This window comes from Salvelinus alpinus, chromosome 27 (assembly GCF_045679555.1).
Source record: "Salvelinus alpinus chromosome 27, SLU_Salpinus.1, whole genome shotgun sequence".
In the NCBI taxonomy this organism is placed as follows: domain Eukaryota; kingdom Metazoa; phylum Chordata; class Actinopteri; order Salmoniformes; family Salmonidae; genus Salvelinus; species Salvelinus alpinus.
This window is the reverse complement of record NC_092112.1, coordinates 17,976,648-18,000,990: the sequence shown is the minus strand read 5'-3', so window position 1 is coordinate 18,000,990 and position 24,343 is coordinate 17,976,648. Positions and strand designations below refer to the sequence as shown.

At 44.2% G+C, this 24,343-nt stretch overlaps 3 protein-coding genes across 11 annotated transcripts in view; 1 reads left to right on the top strand and 2 right to left on the bottom strand.

Moving 5' to 3' along the window:
* znf106b (zinc finger protein 106b) overlaps positions 1 to 8,359 on the bottom strand; it is a 44,816-nt gene extending 36,457 nt beyond the window's left edge. Inside the window, exons 1-7 of one of the 5 annotated variants that reach the window (XM_071369583.1) lie at positions 8,217 to 8,359; positions 7,608 to 7,693; positions 7,303 to 7,364; positions 6,684 to 6,884; positions 4,035 to 5,561; positions 3,378 to 3,747; positions 3,186 to 3,255 (exon numbers count right to left, since the gene is read on the bottom strand). In XM_071369583.1, coding sequence (XP_071225684.1) covers positions 3,186 to 3,255; positions 3,378 to 3,747; positions 4,035 to 5,561; positions 6,684 to 6,884; positions 7,303 to 7,364; positions 7,608 to 7,691 — 2,314 coding nt within the window. In that variant the 5' untranslated portion in view covers positions 7,692 to 7,693; positions 8,217 to 8,359. Of the gene's footprint in view, positions 1 to 3,185; positions 3,256 to 3,377; positions 3,748 to 4,034; positions 5,562 to 6,683; positions 6,885 to 7,276; positions 7,365 to 7,607; positions 7,694 to 8,216 lie in introns of all 5 variants that reach the window. The other 4 variants (XM_071369585.1, XM_071369584.1, XM_071369586.1 and 1 more) reach the window with 4 other exon arrangements.
* On the top strand, positions 50 to 10,722 carry churc1 (churchill domain containing 1). Of its 3 annotated transcripts, none has more exons than XM_071369597.1 (5): positions 50 to 178; positions 902 to 997; positions 8,799 to 8,934; positions 9,139 to 9,209; positions 9,553 to 10,722. In XM_071369597.1, the coding sequence occupies exons 1-5, from the start codon at positions 65 to 67 to the stop codon at positions 9,643 to 9,645; spliced, it is 510 nt and encodes a 169-aa protein (XP_071225698.1). In that variant the 5' UTR covers positions 50 to 64; the 3' UTR covers positions 9,646 to 10,722. The 3 variants fall into 3 exon arrangements, with proteins under 3 accessions (XP_071225698.1, XP_071225699.1, XP_071225700.1); XM_071369598.1 differs by lacking the exon at positions 50 to 178 and adding an exon at positions 558 to 785; XM_071369599.1 differs by lacking the exons at positions 50 to 178; positions 902 to 997 and adding an exon at positions 8,328 to 8,585.
* ttbk2b (tau tubulin kinase 2b) lies at positions 10,369 to 24,079 on the bottom strand. 3 transcript variants are annotated; one of them, XM_071369588.1, is made up of 15 exons: positions 23,650 to 24,079; positions 22,530 to 22,655; positions 22,035 to 22,182; positions 21,769 to 21,842; positions 21,439 to 21,579; positions 20,918 to 21,022; positions 20,620 to 20,685; positions 18,677 to 18,769; positions 18,473 to 18,598; positions 18,093 to 18,250; positions 17,235 to 17,451; positions 16,543 to 16,760; positions 14,653 to 15,112; positions 13,631 to 14,349; positions 10,369 to 13,371 (listed from the first exon to the last, which is right to left on the bottom strand). In XM_071369588.1, exons 2-15 carry the CDS (start codon positions 22,599 to 22,601, stop codon positions 13,005 to 13,007), a joined length of 2,964 nt encoding a protein of 987 aa, XP_071225689.1. In that variant the 5' UTR covers positions 22,602 to 22,655; positions 23,650 to 24,079; the 3' UTR covers positions 10,369 to 13,004. The 3 variants fall into 3 exon arrangements, with proteins under 3 accessions (XP_071225689.1, XP_071225691.1, XP_071225690.1); XM_071369590.1 differs by having other exon boundaries at positions 10,369 to 13,368; XM_071369589.1 differs by having other exon boundaries at positions 23,814 to 24,079.
* Between the last annotated feature and the right edge of the window lie 264 nt (positions 24,080 to 24,343).

Sequence of the window (24,343 nt, the reverse complement as noted above, 5' to 3'; positions counted from 1 at the left end):
ACAAAGTGTGAATCTCAAAAGTCTCATGTGGGGATCTTTACCAGTCTCATCTCCTTCATCAGCAATGACTGGAAAACACAGGACATGTCAAAGCAATATACTGGGGAGTGTCTTTCCCCTTCCCGGTTCAACCCTACTGGGGAGTGTCTTTCCCCTTCCCGGTTCTTTCACAGTACAGGTAAAGGAGGGGAGACAAGGAAAGAAAGACACTTTGGACTATTGAGATGCACTCACAGAATTGTGATCACACCGACTGACTATGGAAATGAGTTACAACAGTGATATGGAACATGGAGCAAAGAAAAAAATTGCCGACATTGACATATAGCTCTATTGCAAAGTTATAAATGGTTGAATTTCTAGCTTGAAATATACTTATTCATGTTAAACATACCAGAACTTAGTGATTACTTTACATAATAAATATATAAGAAATGTATATGTTGGGGGTCAAAGAGGAAGGAAGGGCAAAGAGGAACTTTGTGTATGGAAAGTTAGAGTGCGAAAAAGGAAGTGCAGAAAGTTCATATTCTGCTCAAATATGCTATTGTTGAATATAAATGTTTCTAAGGAAGAAGGCAAAGGGCAACAGTCAAGTTTCAGTTCTTGATAAGGCAGGCCAGTTATTGCAGAACCAGCCTGAAGACTATCTGATTACAGTCCTCTCTCTCACACACTTCCATGAGGGTCCTGACAATACCAGTAAGAGGAAACTACTGTGTTTGACTAACAACAGAGAAGGACTGTCTTAGACATGCAAGGAGATGACTCCACCTATTCGGAAGGTATAAATATGTGCTTGTGTGACTTGTATGTTGTGTTTGCAATAAGCACTCAGTGGGTTGAATAAACTTGGTTTGAGCTGTTTCTAGTCATCTGAGTTTTTACTCTGTTTGTTCAGACCCTAATAGTTGGCGTTGTCGGCAGGATTCACCACGATTTACAGTCGAACTGGAGAGTTCGAAATCAGTGGAACAGAAGCCAGCACCAAAACAAGGTAGGCACAGTTCCTATACCTGTTACCACTCATTCTGACATCTTGGGGAGATGAGTCGTAGGCTGAACACAAATTAAGATGTGGACCTAGAAAGCGTGAGCTTATTCAGTAGTCCCATTGTGTTCGACCGGTCGTAGATTTATGGTACAGGGTAAGTCCCGAACAGGGTGGTCCCTGCGGCGTATAAGTCCCTAGGGGGTGAGTGCCGAGTGGGATGATTCCTGCGAGCGTCATAAATTGAGCTTACGGGGTAGGGTAGTTCTTAAGGAGGATAAGTCCCAGAGCCATAGGTGGTCGGCCCACGGTAAGTCCCAAGCGGGTGGTCCATGCGGAGGGTAAGTCTCGAGTGAAGGGGTGTTCCACGTTCAGAGCTGTGGGTGACCCTACGGTGTAAGGTAAATTTCAGGCTAGGGTAAGTCCCAGTGGGGTTGGTTCCCTGCCAGACCAGTAAGGGGGGTGAAAACAACAGCCGCGGTGGTCGTTAGGCCGTAAAGTATGTGTGGGTATGGATAAATTGTCATGCTTGATAGGCTGTAGAGAAGTAGTCCATGTAGAAGGACAAAGGCAGGAAGTGCATTCGGTGGAGAATAGGAGATATCCGAGAATATCTGTGCTTAAAGATGAAACATTGCCAATGAGTGGGAATGTGGATGGTGATAGAAGGTTGCCTGTAGGTTCTGGAAGAAGGCCCCCTCCATGGTTGAAAAAAGTGAAAGGATATTAGAACGTTATTTGAAAGTGATGTGTGTATTAGCAGTAGCAATAATGAGAGAGCTTGGTTTATGCCCTATTGGTGCGGCGAATCGTGAAAGATTATGTGGAAATAGGAAGACAAGTGAGTAATTTTGGTAACGCGTGTTGTCAACAACAGTTTTATTTGAGGCGTGACACTGGTATAAAACATTAGGTCTCCCATATTCTCTAGTAGTAAACTGTCAAACGTTTCAGTATTGGTTTTAATACAAGGTATCAAGGTCCCGTGACCAAATTATTAGGCACCTATACCGTAAATTATTAGGCACCTATACTGTAACTACTCTCCTGTTAGTGGGTATCACTACCTGGAAAAATAGTTAAAACTGGTGTGTATTGGAGCCGTAGGTGAGGAAATCTAAACACGGTCGGGAGAAGCGGCGGAATAAGAATTATTTAAATGGCGACCGGCGGCCCCGATCCTCCCTTTAAAGGGTGGCTAGAGGAAGAAAAGTCTTAGGGGAGCTGAAAGAGGCGCACGAGCAATCTACCAATTCGGTTCGAATATGAGAAAAATGTAGCCAACTAGATAAAATTGCCTGATGACGAATCTAATAATGAATTCAGAGATGCTATTGTGAGTTGGCACAATGACATAAAACCTTAATCTAAAAGCTCAATACACCAGTGTTTTGATGTCAGCGTTCAATCAACAAAAGCAAAACCGATAAACCACAATTAGTAGATGTAGTCAGCATCAAAAGGACTGGGGAAGTGAGTAGGTTGATCGGATGGAAGACACATTTGCACACCCATCTGGTATTAGCAGATAAAGGTAATGAATATGCGGGAATTTCTACCTCCGCTTTGATGACAGAGTTGAACCCCACCGCCAAAACTGCTATTGCAGTTTGGGCGGAGATAGTTCAATTAATCTAATTCCGCTCACTTTGCAGTGCTTGTAGTCATGACTACCCATACCCCAGGCACCGGTAATGGACCCGAGTAACAACAATAAAAGCAAGCCGGAAGGTAAATCTGACAACGAATAAATTTGGCGGCGAAAAACCCCGAACCTTGTTCCCAATGGCTATGGGTGGTGTCTGAGCCCTCTGCACCGGCTCATTCCGGGGTAAGTGCGGCTGTGCAGACATATTTTTTATTGAGCAACATGCAGGCACTCCTGAAAGCAGCCGGAGTTGAGGTAACGCAAAGGGGTATTTGGCCTATGTGCGGTCGTCAAATTGGCTAAATTTACGATGAAAAATCATTAAGTTCAGTGGGGTTACAGGGATAGAATCTAAAGCTATGCAATTACTACCCATGCTGTTAACAATAGGTCCAGTAACAATACCGGGCTCATTCTCCAGTAACAATACCGGGCTCATTCTTTATGGTAGCCGGGGTAGAACCGATTATAATGTACAGAGAAGTAACAATATGGGCATATTTCAGGAAGGAGGGTACAACAAAAACAATTTAAGAAACAACTTACCGCTGTTTGACTTAACCTTTTGCTTTTTCCCACTCTGATCCACACCAGAGGTGTCTAACAAGTCACTATCCTGAGACAAAGACAGAGGAAAAGAGAAGGGTCAACACTAGCTGGCACATTTGTTAACATCAATAGACTTTTAAAGAAGCAGGAAAAGTAGCAGCCTGATTGTCTATTAACTCCTCCCCTTACCACTTTCCGCTTCTTCTTTTTCCTCTTTGTATTCAACTGGCTCTGTTCACTGTCCACTCCTGCCTCCCTGTACTGCTCTGGTTCAGTCTTCACACATAAAGACTGAGGGGCTCGGGATGACTTGCTACCCCGCAGTGCAGTGCTAGGCTTCTCCGATCCCAGGGTCCGAGCCTCTGACGGTTGCTCTCTGATGACATCACTAGCAGGCATTGCCCGTGGGAGAGAGGGAGTGGGTAGGGCTGCAGGGGGCGGGGCTCCGTCGGGGAAGGCAGACTCCCATTGGAAGCCCTCTGTTAGGGGGAGGTCCTCGTCTTCATCCAGGGCCAGGCCCTCTGGGTCAGAGAGGGGGTTCACCAGTTCAATGCCAAACCTGCAACATGAAACCATTACCTTCCAATTACAGATAATATTGTAATGAGCAAAACAGATGCATGCTCCCAGAACAACAGTCAAAAGAGACAGTTTGATTTTATCTTAGTCTTAAACTGCATTGTTAAAAAAAATACACAATGGTCCAGAATAATCAAATTGCTTTCCTGGTCATGGACTAAAAACCAATCCTTCTAAATGAAGAATATCCATTGAAAGTACATTTTAGTCCAAGAAAAGACATAGGACTGGTTTACTAAACCCAGGTTAAGTGCTGCCCTCCCTCACCTGGGCATGCCTTTGACTTTCTCCTGCTTCTTCCGGTTGGCCTCCTGGTACATCTCCCTCCAGTTGACCTTCCTCTGTGACCCTGCTGAGCTGAGCAGCTTCTTCAGTGTGGGTTTGAGCCCCGCCCCTGTCCCCGTCTCCTTCTCTCCCTCGCCCTTCCGTATCCGGCGAGCTGCATTCAGGTTAGGCTCATGGGTTCCAGGTTTGCTGATACGTTGGGTCAAGTCCCTCTTCAGAGAGGTGGATCGTGGAAGGGTGCTCAGTCGGGGCACAGTTGAACATTCCTGGGGATTGGTTTGGCTGCTACCCGGACCGTATGTGTCTGAAGCCAATCCCGCACCTTCCTTAGTCGGTTGTGAGTTACTGTTTTCCTCTACCTTGGGGTATCGGGTTGATCCTCGTTTAGCTTGGTTGCCAGGGAGAGGCCGAGTTTCACTTGAAGCCACAGATCTGGTAGTGCTAACCTGTGGGGACTGCAGGGAGGTGGTGGTGGCGGGGAGGCTGGTGAACTGGCTGACTGCGGAGCTGGAAAGTGTGGCTGCCTCTCCACACTTGGTCCTCTGTGTCCTTCTGGTTAGGCCCTCCTCGGCCTCAACCTCTGCCCCGCTGCGAAGGCCCCGAGTTGTGGTGAGAGTCGGGGTGACGGAAGAGGCTCTTGGTGGCTCCCTCACCCCCAGGGCTCTCCGGACCTGACGCAGCATCACAGTGACGTCCACGCTCCGTATCCGGCCCTTGTCGCTGTCACCCTGACCAGAGGGACCCGAGCTGGAGGTAGAGACGGGGGCAGTGGAACTACCAGGAAGTCCCTCCCCTGGGCTGAAGATGATTGCTCCTTTTGATGGTAGGTGATCACTAGTGAAGTCCATATCCTGGGTCTTTCTGGGGGTGGGCCTACTGGGTGCCTGCCCATAGAACTCGTAACCCAACTGGCTGGTTTTAGGCCACCGCAGCTGGCCTGGTGGTGGCGTCACAGGATTTACTCCGGATCCTCTAAGGCTCTTATTAAATGCATTGGGCCTGCTAGCTTTGAAGCCCCTTCCTCTGACACTAGTGCCCAGGCTCTGGACGTCAGGACTGCCAGAAATTGGAGGATTGTCATTACTGCCAACTTGATGGGGCTGGGACAATGTGGACTGGGTGTGTTGTTCACTATAGGGGTGGCATGTTCCACCTGGGGGTCCCCTAAACTCTGGCCAGGGAGGCTGAGCTCCACTCTGCCCCTGCGGTGTGGCTGGCTGACTGGGGGGCAGACACTTGAGTTTACAGGCGAGCCTGTTCTCCTTGTTTTGCACCATCTTACCACTGAGCGGCTGTGATAATGTCTTCTGCTGGGGTTTCTTCTCTTTGGACAGGTTTTTTGGTGTTTTTGATTTAGCTTCTTTTAGTTTTGCTACTTGCGGTATCCATTTCAGTGCTTGTCCCTTTGGCTGCTTGGGACATTTCCGCGTGGGAGCTTTCTGCTTTTCGGGGTCTTGCTGCGCTTCCATTTTTAGATTTAGTTTCCTTTTCTTCCTCCTTTTCTTTTTCCTATGTTGGAAGACAAACGGAATGACGTTCAAAATAAAGCCAGTAGGGATTTAACAATAGGCATCGGTCCCTGGTTCAAATTTCAAAGAAATTAGTGCGTTGGCCCGCAGGGCCCAAACCGATCCAAATGTAGCATGAACTCCAGGCGATCCAAATGTAGCATGAACTCCAGGCGATCCAAATGTAGCATGCATCGGTCAGAACATCGATTCAAACATTACGACTCACCGGTTCATCATTTTGGGGTTGCTCATATTACTTTATTTTTACCTTCTGAAAATACCTCTTTTGTGACAACTGTGTTCTCTCCATCATTGTTGAACTAAGCAAGTAATTGTGTTGACAGTCATTGATCTACAAGTAATTTTGCATCAACCCCAGGCAATATCAGTAGCATAGTCAAACAGTGCTCAGCTTCGCGCGCTGACCAACAAGAGGTAGGCCTATTCCTGAACATGTCACCTTGAGCATTCAAATGTTTGTTAAATGGCTTGCGCAACATTGTGCTTTATTAGTTGAGTAACAACCAATGTAATTTGCTAGGTTATATTTTATCAAATGCGCTGTTGAAAATTGTGTTTTATCAGAATAAAAGTATTTAACCCTTTCTTACCCGGTAAATGGGGGTTGTTTATTCGGCAACAATTGACAAAACTTTGCATCCCTAGTTATATCCTTAACACACACACACACACAGAGAGGACCAGCTCATGAGCTCTAGATTTTCATTTAGAACGGGAAATTAATGTGTTAGTGCAACAAATGTTAGTTCATCGAATCGTAATCCTATCGAATGGCATTGATTTCATTCCTTTAATCAAACGAATCGCACTGAATCCTTTAAACTGAAACGTATTGTTCCTGTATCGTATCCCATGTATCTAGATTATTTTGGAATCGTCTTGAAAGGAAAGATGCACATCCCTAAAAGACTGGCTTCTTTGCTAAGCAAACTCTAGTATCTCATGTGTCTTGTATGACAAAGACAATGTAGTGCATGTAGCTGCTTTAAGAAGCTGTAAGAATTTTTTCAACTGGCACAACAATTTACATTTTTACAAAGTACTCTCAGGTCTCCTTTTGTCTAAAATGAAGAGACAATGTAATAAACATGGAACTCACTCCATCTTATGCAATTCTTTGTTCCTTTCCCTGATTTTGGAGAGCAGCTCTGCGTCGAGGTCTTGTTCCACATACATAGGCTTAGTCTTCCGTGGCGGGTTCTTGATCTTGTCTCCGTGCGACTGGGTGGAGATGTGCTTGGCGTACTCAGTCAAACCCTGAGAGAACACGTTGCACACTTTGCACCAGTGCCTACAATCCCTGGGGAAGAGGAGGGGTGGCATATTTCTCTAGTCCTCATAATGCTTATTTCTCTAGTCCTGGCCATGCTTATTTCTCTAATAGTGATTATTTATTTATTAACTTTTAGTTACTCAGGGCAGACCAATTGAGACCAGGGGTTCATTCCCAATGGTGCCCTGGGTGGAAAATTCTCTCACAACAGGAAGAACAATTTATATTACAATTAAAACATAATGCATATAAACTTAATACCAGGTCTAGAAATGGAACTTAGACGGTGTGTGGAACTAACCACCACCAAGTAATAGAGAGTCAGTCTTTAACTTGAAAACATCATTTTTTGTAGGGACATGGTACTAATTATTACAGATATGGCTGCATTAAGATAGGTTATTCAGTTCACAAAAGACCTGTATGGTTGGGAATTGAATCTCACCCGCCCTTCACATTCTCAAGCTCTCGGTGGTGTAGCATGCTCTGCATGTGCTTGTGTGCGTCCTGTAGGATAGTTAGGAGAAGAATAAAAAAATCATAACTTAAATAACATCTCTCAAGACATGGCAATCTTGAAAAATGACAATCCACAGCATGCAAGTATCTATGACATAGTAGCCAATATTGTATGGACAATTATAATTTGTTATCATCTATAAAATATTGTCTAACACTGTACAAGTAATCCAGTTGAAATGTGCTCTGTTCTGGGAAATATGGTTATACCAATAATAAGATTGATCTTACATTTTTCAGGTAGACCTTACGACATAATATACAATAGCAAGACACCTCCACCTTCACGCTTGGGGTCTTCTTAGTCGGTGTCATCTCTGGAAAGGGAAAATGATATGCAGCACATTTTGAAGATAGCTAAGGAGCTAATGACAGTTTCAAACCTAACTACCTTGCTATGATTTAAAACTCCAAAGACAAGACTTTTTACAATGTAAAAATTGCCTCGTCTTTGGAGTTATGAATCACTGGCTACCGTGCAATTTCTTACCACCTGGATTCAACAATATAATATTTGAGTGTCTGTGAGATGGTGTGTCATGACAATCAACCTATCCAATACTCACTTACTTACAATTTAATTTACAAACAGTCAGATACAAACAATGCATTATATTGTTAGCTAGCTAGCTCTTTTTAGCATTTATTACTACTGTCCGTTTGTCAAGGTTTAGCTAGCTAACGTTAGAGGTTGGTTGGCTGGCTAGCTAGCTAACGTTAGCTTTGTTTGCAAAATATGGCAAACACGTTTTCAAAACATTCTCAAGATACCAGGACCACAGACATGTTAGTTTATGAATTGTGTAGAAACATGCATTGCAGTGTACAAACCATACTTACCTCCTATAGTTTTTTTTGTAGATTATTGTACTCAGCAAATCTCACATGGTCAATTTGGTCGCCATGCTTGTAATCCACAAAACACCCCACCGCTGCTGATCCACCTCCTCATAGTTGGCCCGAAGAGCCAATCAGGTGCATCCTCTAGTTCTATTCCCGGAAGTTTAGAATAGCCTGTCATTGCGGAAGTAGCTTCAGTGAAGAAAACCTTTTTTGTTGAGAATTGAAAGATAATAATTTACTGTCGTGAGAAAACGAGTCACGTCATATAGTTAGAGATTACTACCCGTTTTTACTGTATCTATTGCTGGCTTTTTGAAAAGGAGCAAAATGTGTAATGGTTGTGTGCAGAAAGAGTACCCTGACAGGGTGAGTCTGGTTAAAAAATCGGAGCAAAACTGAGAATCTAGTGTAAACATATTTGCAGTAGTAGTCACCTAGTAACAGTATATAACTCTGTATTTTATGATGACTGCTTTTATCAATTTTACGTTGAAAAGGATCTTTCTGTCAAACTGAATATGGAATCTAGCTTAGATAATTGTTTGTCAACTGTAAAATACCCTCATCTCTGGTTGTCAGGGGAACACATGTTTGGAGAATGGCTCCTACCTGATGAACTACCTGGGCTGTGCCAACTGTCACCAGAGGGATTTTGTGTTGATCAGCAACAAGGCCACAGAGGATGAGGATGGAGAGGAGATAGTCACCTATGATCGTGAGTCAATGTTGTTCCAGTGATGTTTCGGGTCAAAAGTTTTTGCAACAGAAAAACAAGGATTTCTAATTGGACAATTTCAGATAGTATCTCCCAGTTTCTTCTGTTTTGTGTCTAATGAACATGGTCCTGAGAAAGGTGTGTGTGTGGCTGTGCTGGAGATGATTTTCATCTTACGAGTGGCCTTTCTTTACTACCTGGCAGATGTGTGTAAAAACTGTGACCACGTCGTAGCCAGGCATGAGTATACCTTCTCTGTGGTGGACGATTATCAGGTAAAGACTTCTCCTTTGAAGGTTAAATACTCACTGAATAACAGTGCAATAATACCCTGTTCACGCTACTGAGCCAAGCCGAACCAAGGCAAGTTGTACTGTGCTGGCCTGGTTACACATCCACCAGAGTAATAATAGAGAATATATCCGAGCTAGCACAGTAAGGTTCGGGTCGGCACAATGGTGTGAAAATGGTTGAAGACTTCCATACCATTATGTGAAAGAAACTATAAAAAATGATGTTGGTCCAAGGTGGGTGTCACAATGGTAAATACCTCATAACTGCATTGACTATTCTGTGATTTCTCTCCTGACGGTAACGTCATGGGCCTCTCCACTCCAGGAGTACACAATGTTGTGCATGCTGTGTGGGAAGGCGGAGGACTCCATCAGTGTGCTGCCAGATGATCCCAGGCAAACCGCCCCTCTCTTCTAGAAGAGTACAATGACAGACTGAGATGACCAGATGTAAACAATCAAGAACTGCTAGCTCAACATGGACCAGAAGTCCCATGAAAGAGATAGACTATTAGCATTCTAGAAAATAGAGCAGGTATTCTAGAACACATATCACATCTCAAACCCATATAGCCATGCATCTCTATATGGCTCTGCCCAGACATAACATTTCACTTATAGAACACAGAGCTTGTCTAAAATGGCAAGTCCTATATTCATCAAATTGAAGGAATAATACCAGTCTTCTTTAACATAGACTTTTCATCAACAGTAAGGGTAAGCAAAGACTACATAATATAGTACATGCTACTCTTCTTTGACCACAGATGTACATACTGTCCAATTTTGCTAGAATTAGATTTAGGGCCTAGTTCACTCAGTAACAACCCCCACCCCATAAGCACTATCAGAGATTCATCTTGGCTTATCAGCGCGCAAGAAGGAGCTACTACCATGTCACATTACCTACGGATCTACATTAAGTTTATTGAAGGTTTGGGGGTTAAGGGTTGTTTCTGGACAGGGCCTCGATTGGGGCTAAGGGTTGTTTCTCGACAGGGCCTAGGTTGGGGCTAGGGGTTGTTTCTGGACAGGGCCTAGGTTGGGGACTAGTGGTTGTTTCTGTATAGGGTCTAGGTAGGAGCTACGGGTTGTTTCTGGATAGGGCCTAGATTGGGGCTAAGGGTTGTTTCTGGACAGGGCTTAGGTTGGGGTTATTTTTTAGGGCTTGGAACCCTAGTTAGACTGCTGTTAAGGATAAATAACTGTTACAGATCACATGTCTGTTTAAATAGATTTGACAGCATTGTTTTTTAAATATAAATATTAAGTAAAACAAATGTTTGTATGTTGGGGGGGCAATGGAACTTGACACTTTGTACGCATTTGTTGGTTGCATCGTAACGTAATAAAGACAACGTGTAGGTAGTCTACTACTTTGAAAATTTATTATTTCATATATACTTTACAGAAATATAAACGCAATGTAAAGTGTTGGTCAGATATTTCATGGGATGAAATAAAAGATACCAGAAATTTTCCGTATGCACAAAAAGCTTTTCTCTCAAATTTTATTGCACACATTTGTTTACATGCCTATTAGTGAGCATTTCTCCTTTGCCAAAAGAATCCATCCACCTGACAGGTGTGGCATATCAAGAAGTTGATTAAACAGCATGCTCATTACATAGGTGCACCTTGTGCTGGTGACAATTAAAGGCCACTCTAAAATGTGCAGTTTTGTCACACAACACAATGCCACAGATGTCTCAAGTTGAGGGAGCGTGCAATTGGCATTCTGACTGCAGGAATGTCCACCAGAGCTGTTGCCAGAGAATTTAATGGTAATTTCTCTACCATAAGCTGCCTCCAATGTCATTTTAGAGAATTTGCCAGTATGTCCAAACAGCCTCACAACCGCAGACCACGTATGGCGTCATGTGAGCGAGCGGTTTGCTGATGTCAACGTTGTGAACAGAGTTCCCCATGGTAGCAGTGGGGTGGGGTTATGGTATGGGCAGGCATAAGCTACGGAAATCGAACACAATTGCATTTTATCGATAGCAGTTTGAGTGCAGAGATACCGTGATGAGATTCTGAGGCCCATTGTCGTGCCATTCATCCGCTGCCATCACCTCATGTTTCAGCATGATAATGCACGGCTCAATGTCTCAAGGTGCTGGACACAATTCCTGGAAGCTGAAAATGTCACAGTTCTTCCATGGCCTGCATACTCACCAGACATGTCACCCATTGAGTGTGTTCCATTTCCCACCAATATCCAGCAACTTCGCACAGCCATTGAAGAGTGAGACAACATTCCACAATCAACAGCCTGATCAACTCTATGAGAATGAGATGTCACGCGGCATGAGGCAAATGGTGGTCACACCAGATACTGTGGTTTTCTGATCCACGCCCCTATCTGTGACCAACCGACGCATATCTGTATTCCCAGTCATGTGAAATCCATAGAGTAGGGCCTATTGGATTTATTTCAATTGACTGATTTCCTTATATGAACTGTAACTCAGTAAAATCTTTGAAATTGTGGCATGTTACATTTATATTTTTGTTTCACTAAATGCCAAATGTACACCCGATTTGATTTTCTGCAATCCTGAAATTATGATAAATTATTCTGCAGTGGGGAAATAAAAATACTCTTATTTTGCTGGTCTGCATCATAAATATATTTGATCGGGACCAGTTTATTAAAAAATACAGATTTTTTTTTAGCGGACACTGTACAAATGATAAAAATAATATATTTGCAATGATATCCATGCACTTGTTACATTAATTCAGTATGAGATGTGATTTTTCTTTACATTCCAACATTGTGACACCTCTGCATGACCAAAGAGATTTTCTCACAACAAAAGCATACAAATACATTGTAAATATGCCAGAGTGAGTGACACTTTAAATAGCTTGAATTACAATTTGTTTAATCTACTGTAGTGGTTTCTAAGGGAAAGGAGGAATGAAGTTTACATACCCTGGTCCTCACAAATGAAGGCTGATGTGTTGGTGCAATAAGAGGAAAACGTAGTTTGATTGAACAGCATTAAAGTGCTCTCTATACTAGGGTCAAATGGTCCATATATACACACACTAGGAGACCTCCTTTCCATTCCTCAAATATGATACAATACAGATCTTTTTGGTCTCATTGCATACACACATACATAGTGTTAAGAGCACAGGACTAGGGTCGGGGAGAGAAGAGTTGGCATTCAAGGTTTTTTAGGAAACCTTTTCTTCGTTTCGACTGCAGAATCGAGCTACATTTGTCAAGTACTTTTAGTTCGAGACGCATCCAACAAATAAATAGACACATTCTATCATACATTACATACAGTACATTCCCTGGAGTACAGTAGTAGATAATATATATTTACACATGCTATCAAAGACCAGATACAGTATATTCTCTGTACATACATTATTACAGTCTTAGTCACCATTGCCGCCTGGGTCGTGTGCATTGGGGAGGAAACGTTTTGAATCTCAGTGAAACGGAGAGGTACATCCTGAACGTGTCTGTTAACCGGAGCAAAACGTTTTACTACAGTGTGCCATTCGGAACAGCAGGTTGGCATTTATTGGGATTACTCATGTACTGGAGGCAGCTCTGCAGGTTGGTCACTAGCTGACACAGCCACAAAGTACAAAAATATAATTTTAAACCTAACCCTATTAAGACCTAATTGTTACGATATATAGCCAATTTTGACTTTGCAGCTGGTCTATCTAGTGGAAATCGCTGAGCTCTGCCTCCCGGACAACATTCATCCTCCTTCTGCACAACAACCTGTTTCCAATTCTGTCCACTTATCGGCTCACTTTGCCACTGCCTTTACCCTCGTGGCTCGAGACCCTCCCTCGGGCACCGGGCCCTGCACCCCACGGTATTCCCTGCTGCCCGCTGAGCCTGTCCTGGGGGTACCGCGGAGGGGGAGGGGACCCCGAGAAGCTGGACGGAGAACAGCTGCGCTCCACGAAGACCCCACCCCCCTCGCGGAGCTCGTGACGGGAGGGGGAGGAGCTGAGTGAGCGCTGCAGCAAGGAGGAGGAGCTACGGGGGCGCGGCGGTGGACTGAAGAGTGCACCGCCGCGGTCCTTCATCAGCTGGGTCAGGCTGGCCAGGAAGTCAGCATCGCTGGTGCTGCTGGCACGCACCCGGAACCGCCGGTGCCTACTGGGGCAGAGAACAGAATAAATTAAAAAAACTGCAACCCTTACTATTACAGCCTACCAAGGTTGTGTTCAGCAGGGCACAATGTTGTGGAACTTTCAGACACGGCTATGTAATGTAGAGTAGACAGACTGAAAAATAAAGGCTGTCCAATGAGAAATTACGCCAGCGGAATTCATCACATTTCTATATGCAACGTGCCATAACGCTTGCCCTACTGAATGTGGCCCAGTGCTGTGACATCATGCGATGTTTTTCATACCTGTTGTCTATAGCCGGGCGGGTGGGCGGTTTCCCGGGAGGCGGGCGAGGCAGGAACCTGCCGGAGGAGGAGAGCTGCTGATGCTGCTCGGGCCCCAAAAGAGGGGAGTTAACGGGACGCGGGATCTTACTCCTGCTGCCCGAGGAGGAGAGCGAGAGGGAGAGGGGGTCGCGGTCCTCCCCAAGCCAGTCGGAGCGTGAGCCGCGGTCCGAGCAGGACAGGAGACGCTCTCGGACACCACAGGGTAGCAGGTTGTCGCAGGAGAGGGATGGCGAGGGCGAGTGGGAGGGCGAGCCGGGCACGGGGCTGCTCCAGCGGTGAAGGCGATCCGTGGTGAGGGGGATGGGGGAATCCGGGGCGGTAGTTGGGTCTCTTATAGGGATGCGGCTCAGTCTGGACGAGGAGGGGGAGTCCCTTTGCAGGAGGACCGGGGGGGGTGAGGAGGAGACAGTGCCGGCATTCTCTGCGGCGCCTCTAGCTTTCTCAACCTGGGGGCGCTGGTTGGGTTCAGAGGAACGGTCGGGGAGGCCAGAGTCGCTCTCTGGGTCTTTATCGTTGGCGAGGTGGGCTGGGATGAGGCTTGGCACAGGGCTGGGGGCTGACTGGACCGTCTCACCAACCTTGCCCTCTTGGGGGTCAGTGGGTCTGGTGAACGGGGCCTCTAGCGGTATGGCTTCACTCTTCTCTGTCACTGGGGACTGCGGTACGGGGTTGGGAGACTGTAAATAAAGACAGAAGGCAGAGATGATTGGGAGACAGGGTGAGGAGGCACAAGTAGAGCGAAGTACAGATTTCTCTGTGTATCTGGTGTGTGTGTGTACAGTTCTTAGCATTCAAAAAATAACCTGCAGTGAAGTAAAAAACATTTCCTTCAAAGTGGATGTAAATGCACCGTCAGGGCCATTTTTAAGAAATGCTGCACCAAAACATTTAGAAAAAGTAACATTTGAATGCCCAGAATAGATCTGTACGTATGCATGGAGTATCTGTGTGAGCATTTCTTCTGCCAAACCTTCACTCACCTGCTCCATCTGAGCTCGGCCCAAGTGGCCTAGCATCCCAGGCAGCCTCTTGCCGCCCAGTAACCAGGTACAGGGCAGGGCCATGTGGGACTGGACGGGACTGATTGGGCCTGAGGGAGGCTGTTGGTCCTGGGCCTCTGCTTGGGTCCCTGGTTTATCCCCATCCAGAGCGTCGTCTCCTGGAGGCTTGGCTGCCCACGAGGCCCCGCTGCCTCCCCCCTGTTCCAGCTCCAGCATCACCCACTCCTGGGAGTCTCCCTCCTGGGGTACAGTGCTAAGGTTGAGGGCCACAAAGCCTCCACTGCTGGCCCCAGCCCCCTCCTCCTGGTCGGGGGTCCCTGCTCTGCCGGGGGTCCCTGTCGCCTGGTCCTCGTCGCAGGGGGTGCCAACCTGCTCCCCTTGCCCCCCGCCGTTCTCTGGGATGGTCTTCTCTCGCTCCTGAGGACGCTGCTTCCCCAAACTGCAAATATAGAAGACATTTGGGAATTGACATTTGCGTAATCGTTCAATTAATCTTTAAAGTTGACTAATGAAAATTAGATCTGCCTAACTTGCCAATGAACAGTCCAACAAAATAGAGCATGGCTGAGACAAAAACCTGAATACAGAAGGGAGTCTTAAGGACTGTTCATTTGTTAAAACAAATCACTCTGCCTTGTGCCTGCCTCGTCCTAGTGCAGTGGTTCTCAAACCTGTCGTCGGGGACCCTCAACAGTTCCATGTATTTGATCTTTTCCAGAGCTAGAACACTGATTTTACTTTTCAACTAATCATCAAGCCCTTGACTGGTGAATCAGGTGTGGTAGTTCAGGGTTAAAACCAAACTGTGAAATGTCTAGCGGTCCCCAAGAGGTGCTTTGAGAAGCACTGTCCTAGTGCATATTGTAGCACAATATAAACGATTCACCTACTGTAGCACAATATAAAAGATTCAACTACTGTAGCACAATATAAAAGATTCAACTACTGTAGCACAATATAAAAGATTCAACTACTGTAGCACAATATAAAAGATTCAACTACTGTAGCACAATATAAACGATTCAACTACTGTAGCACAATATAAACGATTCACCTACTGTAGCACAATATAAACGATTCAACTACTGTAGCACAATATAAAAGTTTCACCTACTGTAGCACAATATAAACGAGTCAACTACTGTAGCACAATATAAAAGATTCAACTACTGTAGCACAATATAAACGATTCACCTACTGTAGCACAATATAAACGATTCAACTACTGTAGCACAATATAAAAGTTTCATCTACTGTAGCACAATATAAACGAGTCAACTACTGTAGCACAATATAAAAGATTCAACTACTGTAGCACAATATAAACGATTCACCTACTGTAGCACAATATAAACGATTCAACTACTGTAGCACAATATAAACAATTCAACTACCGTAGCACAATATAAACAATTCAACTACCGTAGCACAATATAAACGATTCAACTACCGTAGCACAATATAAAAGATACAACTACTGTAGCACAATATAAACGATTCAACTACTGTAGCACAATATAAAAGATTCAACTACTGTAGCACAATATAAAAGATTCAACTACTGTAGCACAATATAAACGATTCACCTACTGTAGCACAATATAAACGATTCACCTACTGTAGCACAATATAAACGATTCAACTACTGTAGCACAATATAAACGATTCAACTACTGTAGCACAATATAAACGATTCAACTACTGTAGCACAATATAAACGATTCAACTACTGTAGCACAATATAAAAGATTCAACTACTGTAGCACAATATAAAAGATTCAACTACTGTAGCACAATATAAACGATTCAACTACTGTAGCACAATATAAACGATTCAACTACTGTAGCACAATGGTAAAAGGAACTGACTAGGCCTCGAGGAAGCGTTCGATGGTGGGCTTGGGTTCGGGGGCCAGTCTCTTCTCAAAGGCCAGGCTCTGGCTGTGTCTCATTCGCCGGAGCAGGGGGGCTGCCCGGTCTAGGAACATGGTCTCTGAGCGCACCCGTCTGGGCGAGCTCTGGACGGAACCTGTGTTGGGGCTCTGGTTACCCCCCTGGTTCTGGCTGTGCTCGTCCTCACTCACCACCTGGAGAAGGGGTAGGAATGTAGCTGTGTCACAAAAAAGGTGTTGGGAGTAGGAAATACTATTTTAAAAGGTAGATTCCACGATATGACGTTAACAAAGCCAGGTGACTTCCTACACACACACAAAGAGGGGATGAGGTAAGAGGCTAATCTCATTCAGCCCCTTGCTTCTCCCTTAGTAATATATTTGATTGCTGTTGCTGTTCAGGTCATATCGTCACATAATTGCGTCTCAGTGGTGTTCTGCACATTGTTAATACTCATCACTGCAGCTGGACTAAGAACAGTAGAGTAGCTTGAAAAATGCTCCTGGTGACGTAGACAAGGTTAGCCGAACTGCAGCAGTTAAAGGAAACTAACAGGGGTGTTTCTTTCATAGCACGTGTTCCTCTGTCTCAAACCCAGTATTTATTTTGATGGTCAATAAATTAAAAAAGACCACACAAAAAAAAAGTGTGTGTGTTCCAATCCGGACCTTCCTGATGAGTGTTTTTTGTTGTTTCTGGGCAGCGGTGTGTTTTCGGTTGCGGTTGCGGTCCATCTCCTCCCACACGTCCGCACCCTGGGCAGCACGTTGGTGCTGGGCCGGGATGGGGGGACAGTTGTCGGCGTCGCTGAGGCGCTCGCCCTGCAGTACGTCCTCAGTGTTCTCCCTCTGCAGCTCGCCGGGGAGCACCGAGGCGTTGGCCATGCTGGGGGGAGAGAGAGAGAAGGACAAAGGGAGAACGAGAAAGATAAGAGAGTAAGAGACAGGAGAGAGAGAGAGAGAGGCAGGGGGGAGGGAATGAGAAAAGGAGAGAGAGGAGATAGAGGGGGAAGGTCATTCAGCTGCTACTTCTCAGAGCACAAATTAGGACTGTGGTTTCCATGGGGATCTCTGACTGACTATGCAGGTTTCCCCTTCCCCCGAAAAGTTTGGAATATAAAAACAACCTATGGGTTGACTTGCATGAGTCGGACAAAAGTTGGACGCCGTCAATTTGAAGGAAGATATTATAGTTCAATCAGCAAATGCTGACCAATGAGGCATTAATTACAAGCATTCAAACAAATATTCTGCATCCCACCAATCAACAAGAAGCCAGACAAAGTACATTTCTGAATCTTAGAATAGAACAGTTACTACTTTGGATCTGAGTTGCAAAATTTCGGGAACTTTCCTAAAATGACCAGGTTTTCCAGAAATCCAGGTTGAAAGATTCCTGGAATGGGGATGGAATAAGCAGGAATTTTGGTTAAGTTACCCAACTTTTGCAACCCTACTTCTGATACCACAGTTCTACCTTTCCTCTACTTTTTTAAACAATTAGTCCACCATTATTTCAGTTCTTACCCCATGTAAGCTGGTGTGAGGCGGGTGAATTGCTGGGCGGTGGTGGCCGAGGCGGTGATGGTAAGCATATCCTCCGAGTCGCACCTCTCCCAGTCAAACGGGTCGTTCTCCAACACACTTTGACTCTTCATGGCATTCTCAAACACTGATATTAGTAGCTGGAACAGAACAACCCAAACCATTGATATTTAGCATTACGAGACAACAGGAAGATTATCTATTGTCGGCAGACAGAGGCACAGGGGTTGGGGTCAATTCCATTCAAATTCAGTAAAATTAGGAAGTAAACAAAATTCCAATTCCAGTTTGAGGAAGATTGGAATTTCAGTTTATTTACTGGATATTTATGAGGTAACGAGCACATATGGAAAGCTATAGACCTGATAGTCAGGCTTAGTGTAGTAGTCCAAGGTCAGGATATGATCCAGGAAGACGCTGAACTCTGAAGGGAGATGTTTGAGCATTAGGTGATGGTCGTAGGCCTCCTTCAGGTTCCCCACCTGTTCCTGTGAGTAGAGAGAAAAGAACATGAACACACATGCACGTACACATACACGTACACAAGCACACACACACACACTTACTTTGTCTTTGACCTTCCTCCATGGTAGCTGGCCCACCATGAACTCCACCAGCATGTAGAAGAGAGACCAGAGGTCGTCATGGCGACCCATCTCCTACAGACCCCAGACACACACATCATGTGTGAGCAAAGTGAGAACATAGTCATACAGCTGTATATATATACACACAGTACCAGTCAAAAGTTAGGAAACACCTACTCATTCCTATCTGGTTAAATAAAGGTGAAATAAAAATAAAAATAATAAAAAAAATACAATTCCAGGGTTTTTCTGTATTTTTACTATTTTCTACATTGTATAATAATAGTGAAGACATCAAAACTATGAAATTACACATTTGGAATCATGTGGTAACCAAAAAAGTGTTAAACAAATCAAAATATATTTTATATTTGAGATTCTTCAAAGTAGCCACCCTTTGCCTTGATGACAGCTTTGCACACTTGTAGCATTCTCTCAACCAGCTTCATGAGGAATGTTTTTCCAACAGTCTTGAAGGAGTTCCCACGTACGCTGAGCACTTGTTGGCTACTTTTCGTTCACTCTGCGGTCCAACTCATCCCAAACCATCTCAATTGGTTGGTTGAGGTCAAATTGGTTGAGGTCAAGAGATTGTGAAGGCCAGGTCATCTGATGCAGCACTCCATCACTCTCCTACTTGGTCAAATAGCCCTTACACAGCCTGTAGGTGTGTTGGGTCATTGTGCTGTTGAAACACAAATTATAGTCCCACTAAGCGCAAACCGGATGGGATGGCGTATCGCTGCAGAATGTTGTGGTAGCCATGCTGGTTAAGTGTGCCTTGAATTCTAAATAAATCACTGACAGTGTCACCAGCAAAGCACCATCACACCACCTCCTCCAAGCTTAAAGGTGGGAACTACACATGCAGAGATCATCTGTTCACCTACTCTGCGTCTCACAAAGACACACCAGTTGGAACCAAAAATCTCAAATTTGGACTCATCAGACTAAAGGACAGATTTCCACTGGTCTAATGTCCATTGCTCGTGTTTCTTGGCCCAAGCAAGTCTCTTCTTATTATTGTTGTCCTTTAGTGGTTGTTCCTTTGCAGCAATTCGACCATGAAGGCCTGATTCACGCAATCTCCTCTGAACAGTTGAGATGTGTCTGTTACTTGAACTCTGTGAAGCACTTATTTGGGCTGCAATTTCTGAGGCTGGTAACTCTAATGAACTTATCCTCTGCAGCAGAGGTAACTCTGGGTCTTCCTTTCCTGTGGCGGTCCTCATGAGAGCCAGTTTCATCATAGCGCTGGATGGTTTTTGCAACTGCACATGAAGAAACTTTAAAAGTTCTTGAAATGTTCTGTATTGACTGACCTTCATGTCTTAAAGTAATGATGGACTGTCATTTCTCTTTGCTTATTTGAGCTGTTCTTGCCATAATATGGACTTGGTCTTTTACCAAATAGGTCTATCTTCTGTATACCACCCCTACCTTGTCACAACACAACTGATTGGCTCAAACGCATTAAGAAGGAAAGAAATTCCCCAAATTAACTTTTAACAAGGCACACCTGTTAATTGAAATGCATTCCAGGTGACTACCTGGAGAATGAGAGAATGACAAGAGTGTGAAAAGCTGTCATCAAGGCAAAGGGTGGCTACTTTGAAAAATCTCAAATATAAAATATATGTTGATTCGTTTAACACTTTTTTGATTACGACATGATTCCATATGTGTTATTTAATAGTTGTGATGTCTTCGCTACTATTCTACAATGTAGAAAATAGTCTAAATGAAGAAAACCCCCGGAATGAGCAGGTGTGTCCAAACTTTTTACTGGTACTGTGTGTGTGTGTGTGTGTTTGTAAATATATATATATATATATATATATATATATATATATATATATATATATATATAAATAATATAATATATGGTTGACTCCAAGTAAAGGAGAAGGGGAGAGACTCACCTTATTCTTGTGTGCATTGACTGAGGCATAGCGCACAGTTCCTCTGAACCCTGCCACAGGACGGGGCTGAGAGAAAGAGCGAGAAAGAAAGAGAAATAAAGAGAGAAAGATAAGAAATTAGATTGAAGCTGGAGTATTTACACTAGCATACTACTTAGAATGCATGTCCAATACATTGCTTCATTATAAGTGGACATTGGAATGTAGCCAGAGAATTGCACAAATGAAACTGGGACCTAATACATACACACACGCACGCCGCAGGCAGGCACGTACACACACAGGGAGGAATACTTACAGGGCGCACTTCCTGACAAGAGTTGGTGAATTGCCGGGCCAGACCAAAGTCAAGCATGTAGCAGCATCGGCACGTGCTGGCCAGGCGTCCCATGGCAAAGTTTGACTGGAGCGGTAAAAAACGCAGGTAACATCAGTCAGTGCTACTCAGTCTCGTCCTTAACATTAATCTGATTGAACAGGCAATTATCTCAAGGTAAACCCAGTAACACTTTTCTGTAGAGCCTGGTATAAAATAAGTACCATGTACTATTATTATGTATTATTAAATGTTCCTTCTTAATAAAAATGTCTGGGATTTAGTCAGGATCATTACGAGATGACCATGAGACATTATAAGAGGGTCATACATGCTTATGACAAGTTGTGCAATACATTATTACTGCATAATAATGCGATATACCTGCATTAATGCTTTAAGTTAAGGTGTTACCAGGAAATCCTTTATGCTCTCATTTTGTTCCCTCACTCCTGATGCATCACCCCCCATTGTTCCCTCGTTGTGACCCCATGACCTCTTACCGGTTTGATGTCCCGGTGCAGGAAGCCCACAGAGTGGATGCTCTCGATGGCCTCCAGCATCTGCCTGCCCAGCCTCAGAGTGGTGGAGATGGTGAAGGTGCCACGAGACATAGTTCTGCGCAGGTCTGCCAGATTCCTCCCCTATAGGACACAGTAAAGCAATGTTTGTGGGATGGGGTATGGGACATTGTCATGGTCACCCAAGGCTGAGCTACTCAATCATGCATTTACACACATTTTTTAATACGTTATTTGAATCCACAAATCACATTACAATCAAAAGGTTTCAAATATTCCAAAGAGCGGGAACGCACACACTGTACAGCCTACCTGAAGCTCCATCACCACATAGTTGAAGCGGTCATTACGACCACAGCCCACAAAGCGACACACGTGATCTTTCCCTGAAACAGAGAAACATAAATGTAGCTTACGACACACCAGATATGTACAGTATCTGGCTAAATGATTCATGTAAATATGCAATCAATATTTTCCATAAAGGTTAGATGCAGGTTTTTAAGTGAATTTCCTAGTTATGGACATTTCAGTGTTTTACTAACGATGTCCATTTTAGACGTATTCCTATCTCTCACCCTGGAGCTTCTTCAGCACAGCCACTTCCATCTTCAGCACCTGTTTGGGCTGCTGTGCAGACTCCACCTTCAGGGCCACGTTGACCTGGCTCAGTTGATCCAGTACCTCGTAGATCTCCCCGAAGCCTCCCCCGCCAATCTTCTTCACCTGCAAATGGAATGGAGGAGAAGGTAGAATTCAGGTAGTAAAGAAAGAAGAGAGGTGGTGGGAGGAGAGAAAGCGACAGTGAAAATCTAAGTGTCCTGTGTGAAAAGTGCCGTACTGTACCTAGGGGGGGAAAAAATGGTACACACACCAGCAGTCCATATCCTACGTTGAACATGATATTCTGAAGAAATGTTGAATTAATGAACACTTACGTAACACATTATAGAAAGCCGCCTTGACAATATCTCTGCTGCAGTCTGGCTATGAGAAAGGGCGCAGCAACAAGACAGATTTGATGCAAGCTAGCTGTGCCCTTTCTGCAGCCGGTAGTATTTATAGTCACTCACCACTCTCCATCTCTCCCGGACCAGGTCTGTCACTGACAGGATGTCTGCCGCCTGCTCTACAACGCAACTCATCTCGAGTGCTCCCAACGAAGGTCTGAACCTGGCATTAGTGTCACTGGCTTCTTACTGCAGTAAGGGAGAAAGGACAGAGACAATTAGATCTTTTATCTGACAAATCATGCAAAAGTATTGGGGACCTTGGCTACCTCCATCTACATGTGTCCTCAGAGAGATGTCATAATTTGCGTGCTGTCACTGTCATTTCATTTTCTTTACCAATAAACTAATGTAAAGGATGTATTGAAACATTTTAATCTATTTGTTTATACCCACAGCTATAACAATTATTGTTTCTATCAAACTGGATAATCACTGAAAATATTAATAGCCCAATCCGCAGAATCTACAACCTCTATTGCACGCTAGCTACTTTTTTTTAGCCAAGTCCTTTACTGCACTAGGTGGTTTTAAGAATGTAATACTCATGCATGCATACTCACACTGACAGAATGACATTAGAGCTGCTTGTTCACAACTTCCCTTAACCCTCTTTGATGCTTCAGTTAGCCAACAGACATAGCTAGCTAGCAATTTACCAAACCAACATATCAATCCTATTCCAGCATACTCAGCACATTTTGACAAACTCTGTCAATAAGAATTTGATTTGATATTATCGGCCAAACTGGTTGGCTCGCTAGCTAACGTTAGGTCTAATGTCTTGCAGTAGAGGGAGAAATTGTACAGTTAACTGGCATTGATAAAATTTGCTAGCCTGCACCAGGACGACCTTACCCTGTTTTGCTTAACAATAAAGCGCCACCCTCTAGCTCTGCATCCACTGCCTGGCAGCGTTAGCTAGCTATCAACAAACCAATGATAGCGAAGCTATCTTTCTAGATAACTAACGTTAGCTAGTTACAGTACCTACCTAACTATCCGACATGTACCAGCTAGTTAGCTGGTACAAGCAAATGTTTTCTTCTTATCTCTGGAATAAGTAATTTAGCTACCTAGCAAAATAGCTAGCATGCTATTTAACGTTAACGTTAGATAGCCTAGCTAGCAAGGCAGATGCACATGCGGCAGTTTCATCCTAACTTAGTACATCCTAACCTACCTTGTTTGATTGCACCATTTCCAAACATGTAGCTACTATTTAAAATGCAGGCAGTTAACTGACATATCCACATATCCATTGCTGTGAGTCCTGCTTTCAACTCTTAAAACATGTTATTGTGCACATAACGGAATGGTTAGAAGGTTTCTCCTCCGCTCATTCACCCAACAGCATCGGTTACGTCACGGGCAAGCGCTCCCCCGTACACCCATTGATTGATCGTCCCTCTGCATCTTTGCAGAGTTCTCTCTGTGAGAAGAGGATGCTCTGTTTATCTCCGCTGCCGGGCTAGGAAGACGGAATATAGATGTCACTGTCACAGCATTATCAGAACCAACAGTGTTTCCTGGCACATGTGGAGAATGTGATGAGATTGTGAGAGTATGGTATTATGCGCAAAAAAGTGGCACCCTCAGGACAGCAACGCAGAGTCAATGCAGTCAGTGCAGTACTGCATTGACACCTGAATATTATTGACAATGACAGGGCACTGGCATTGAACAAATTGCAGTTCAGACAGCCAATTAAATCAATATGACATTTTAATGCTAGTTGTGCTATAAAATGCTACAATAGATACAATAGATATCTTTGGAAATTCAAATGATGCATTATGATATATATATATCCCCATATCCAAAGTATGACGGCGCGGCAGGTAACCTAGTGGTTAGAGCGTTGGGCCAGTAACAGA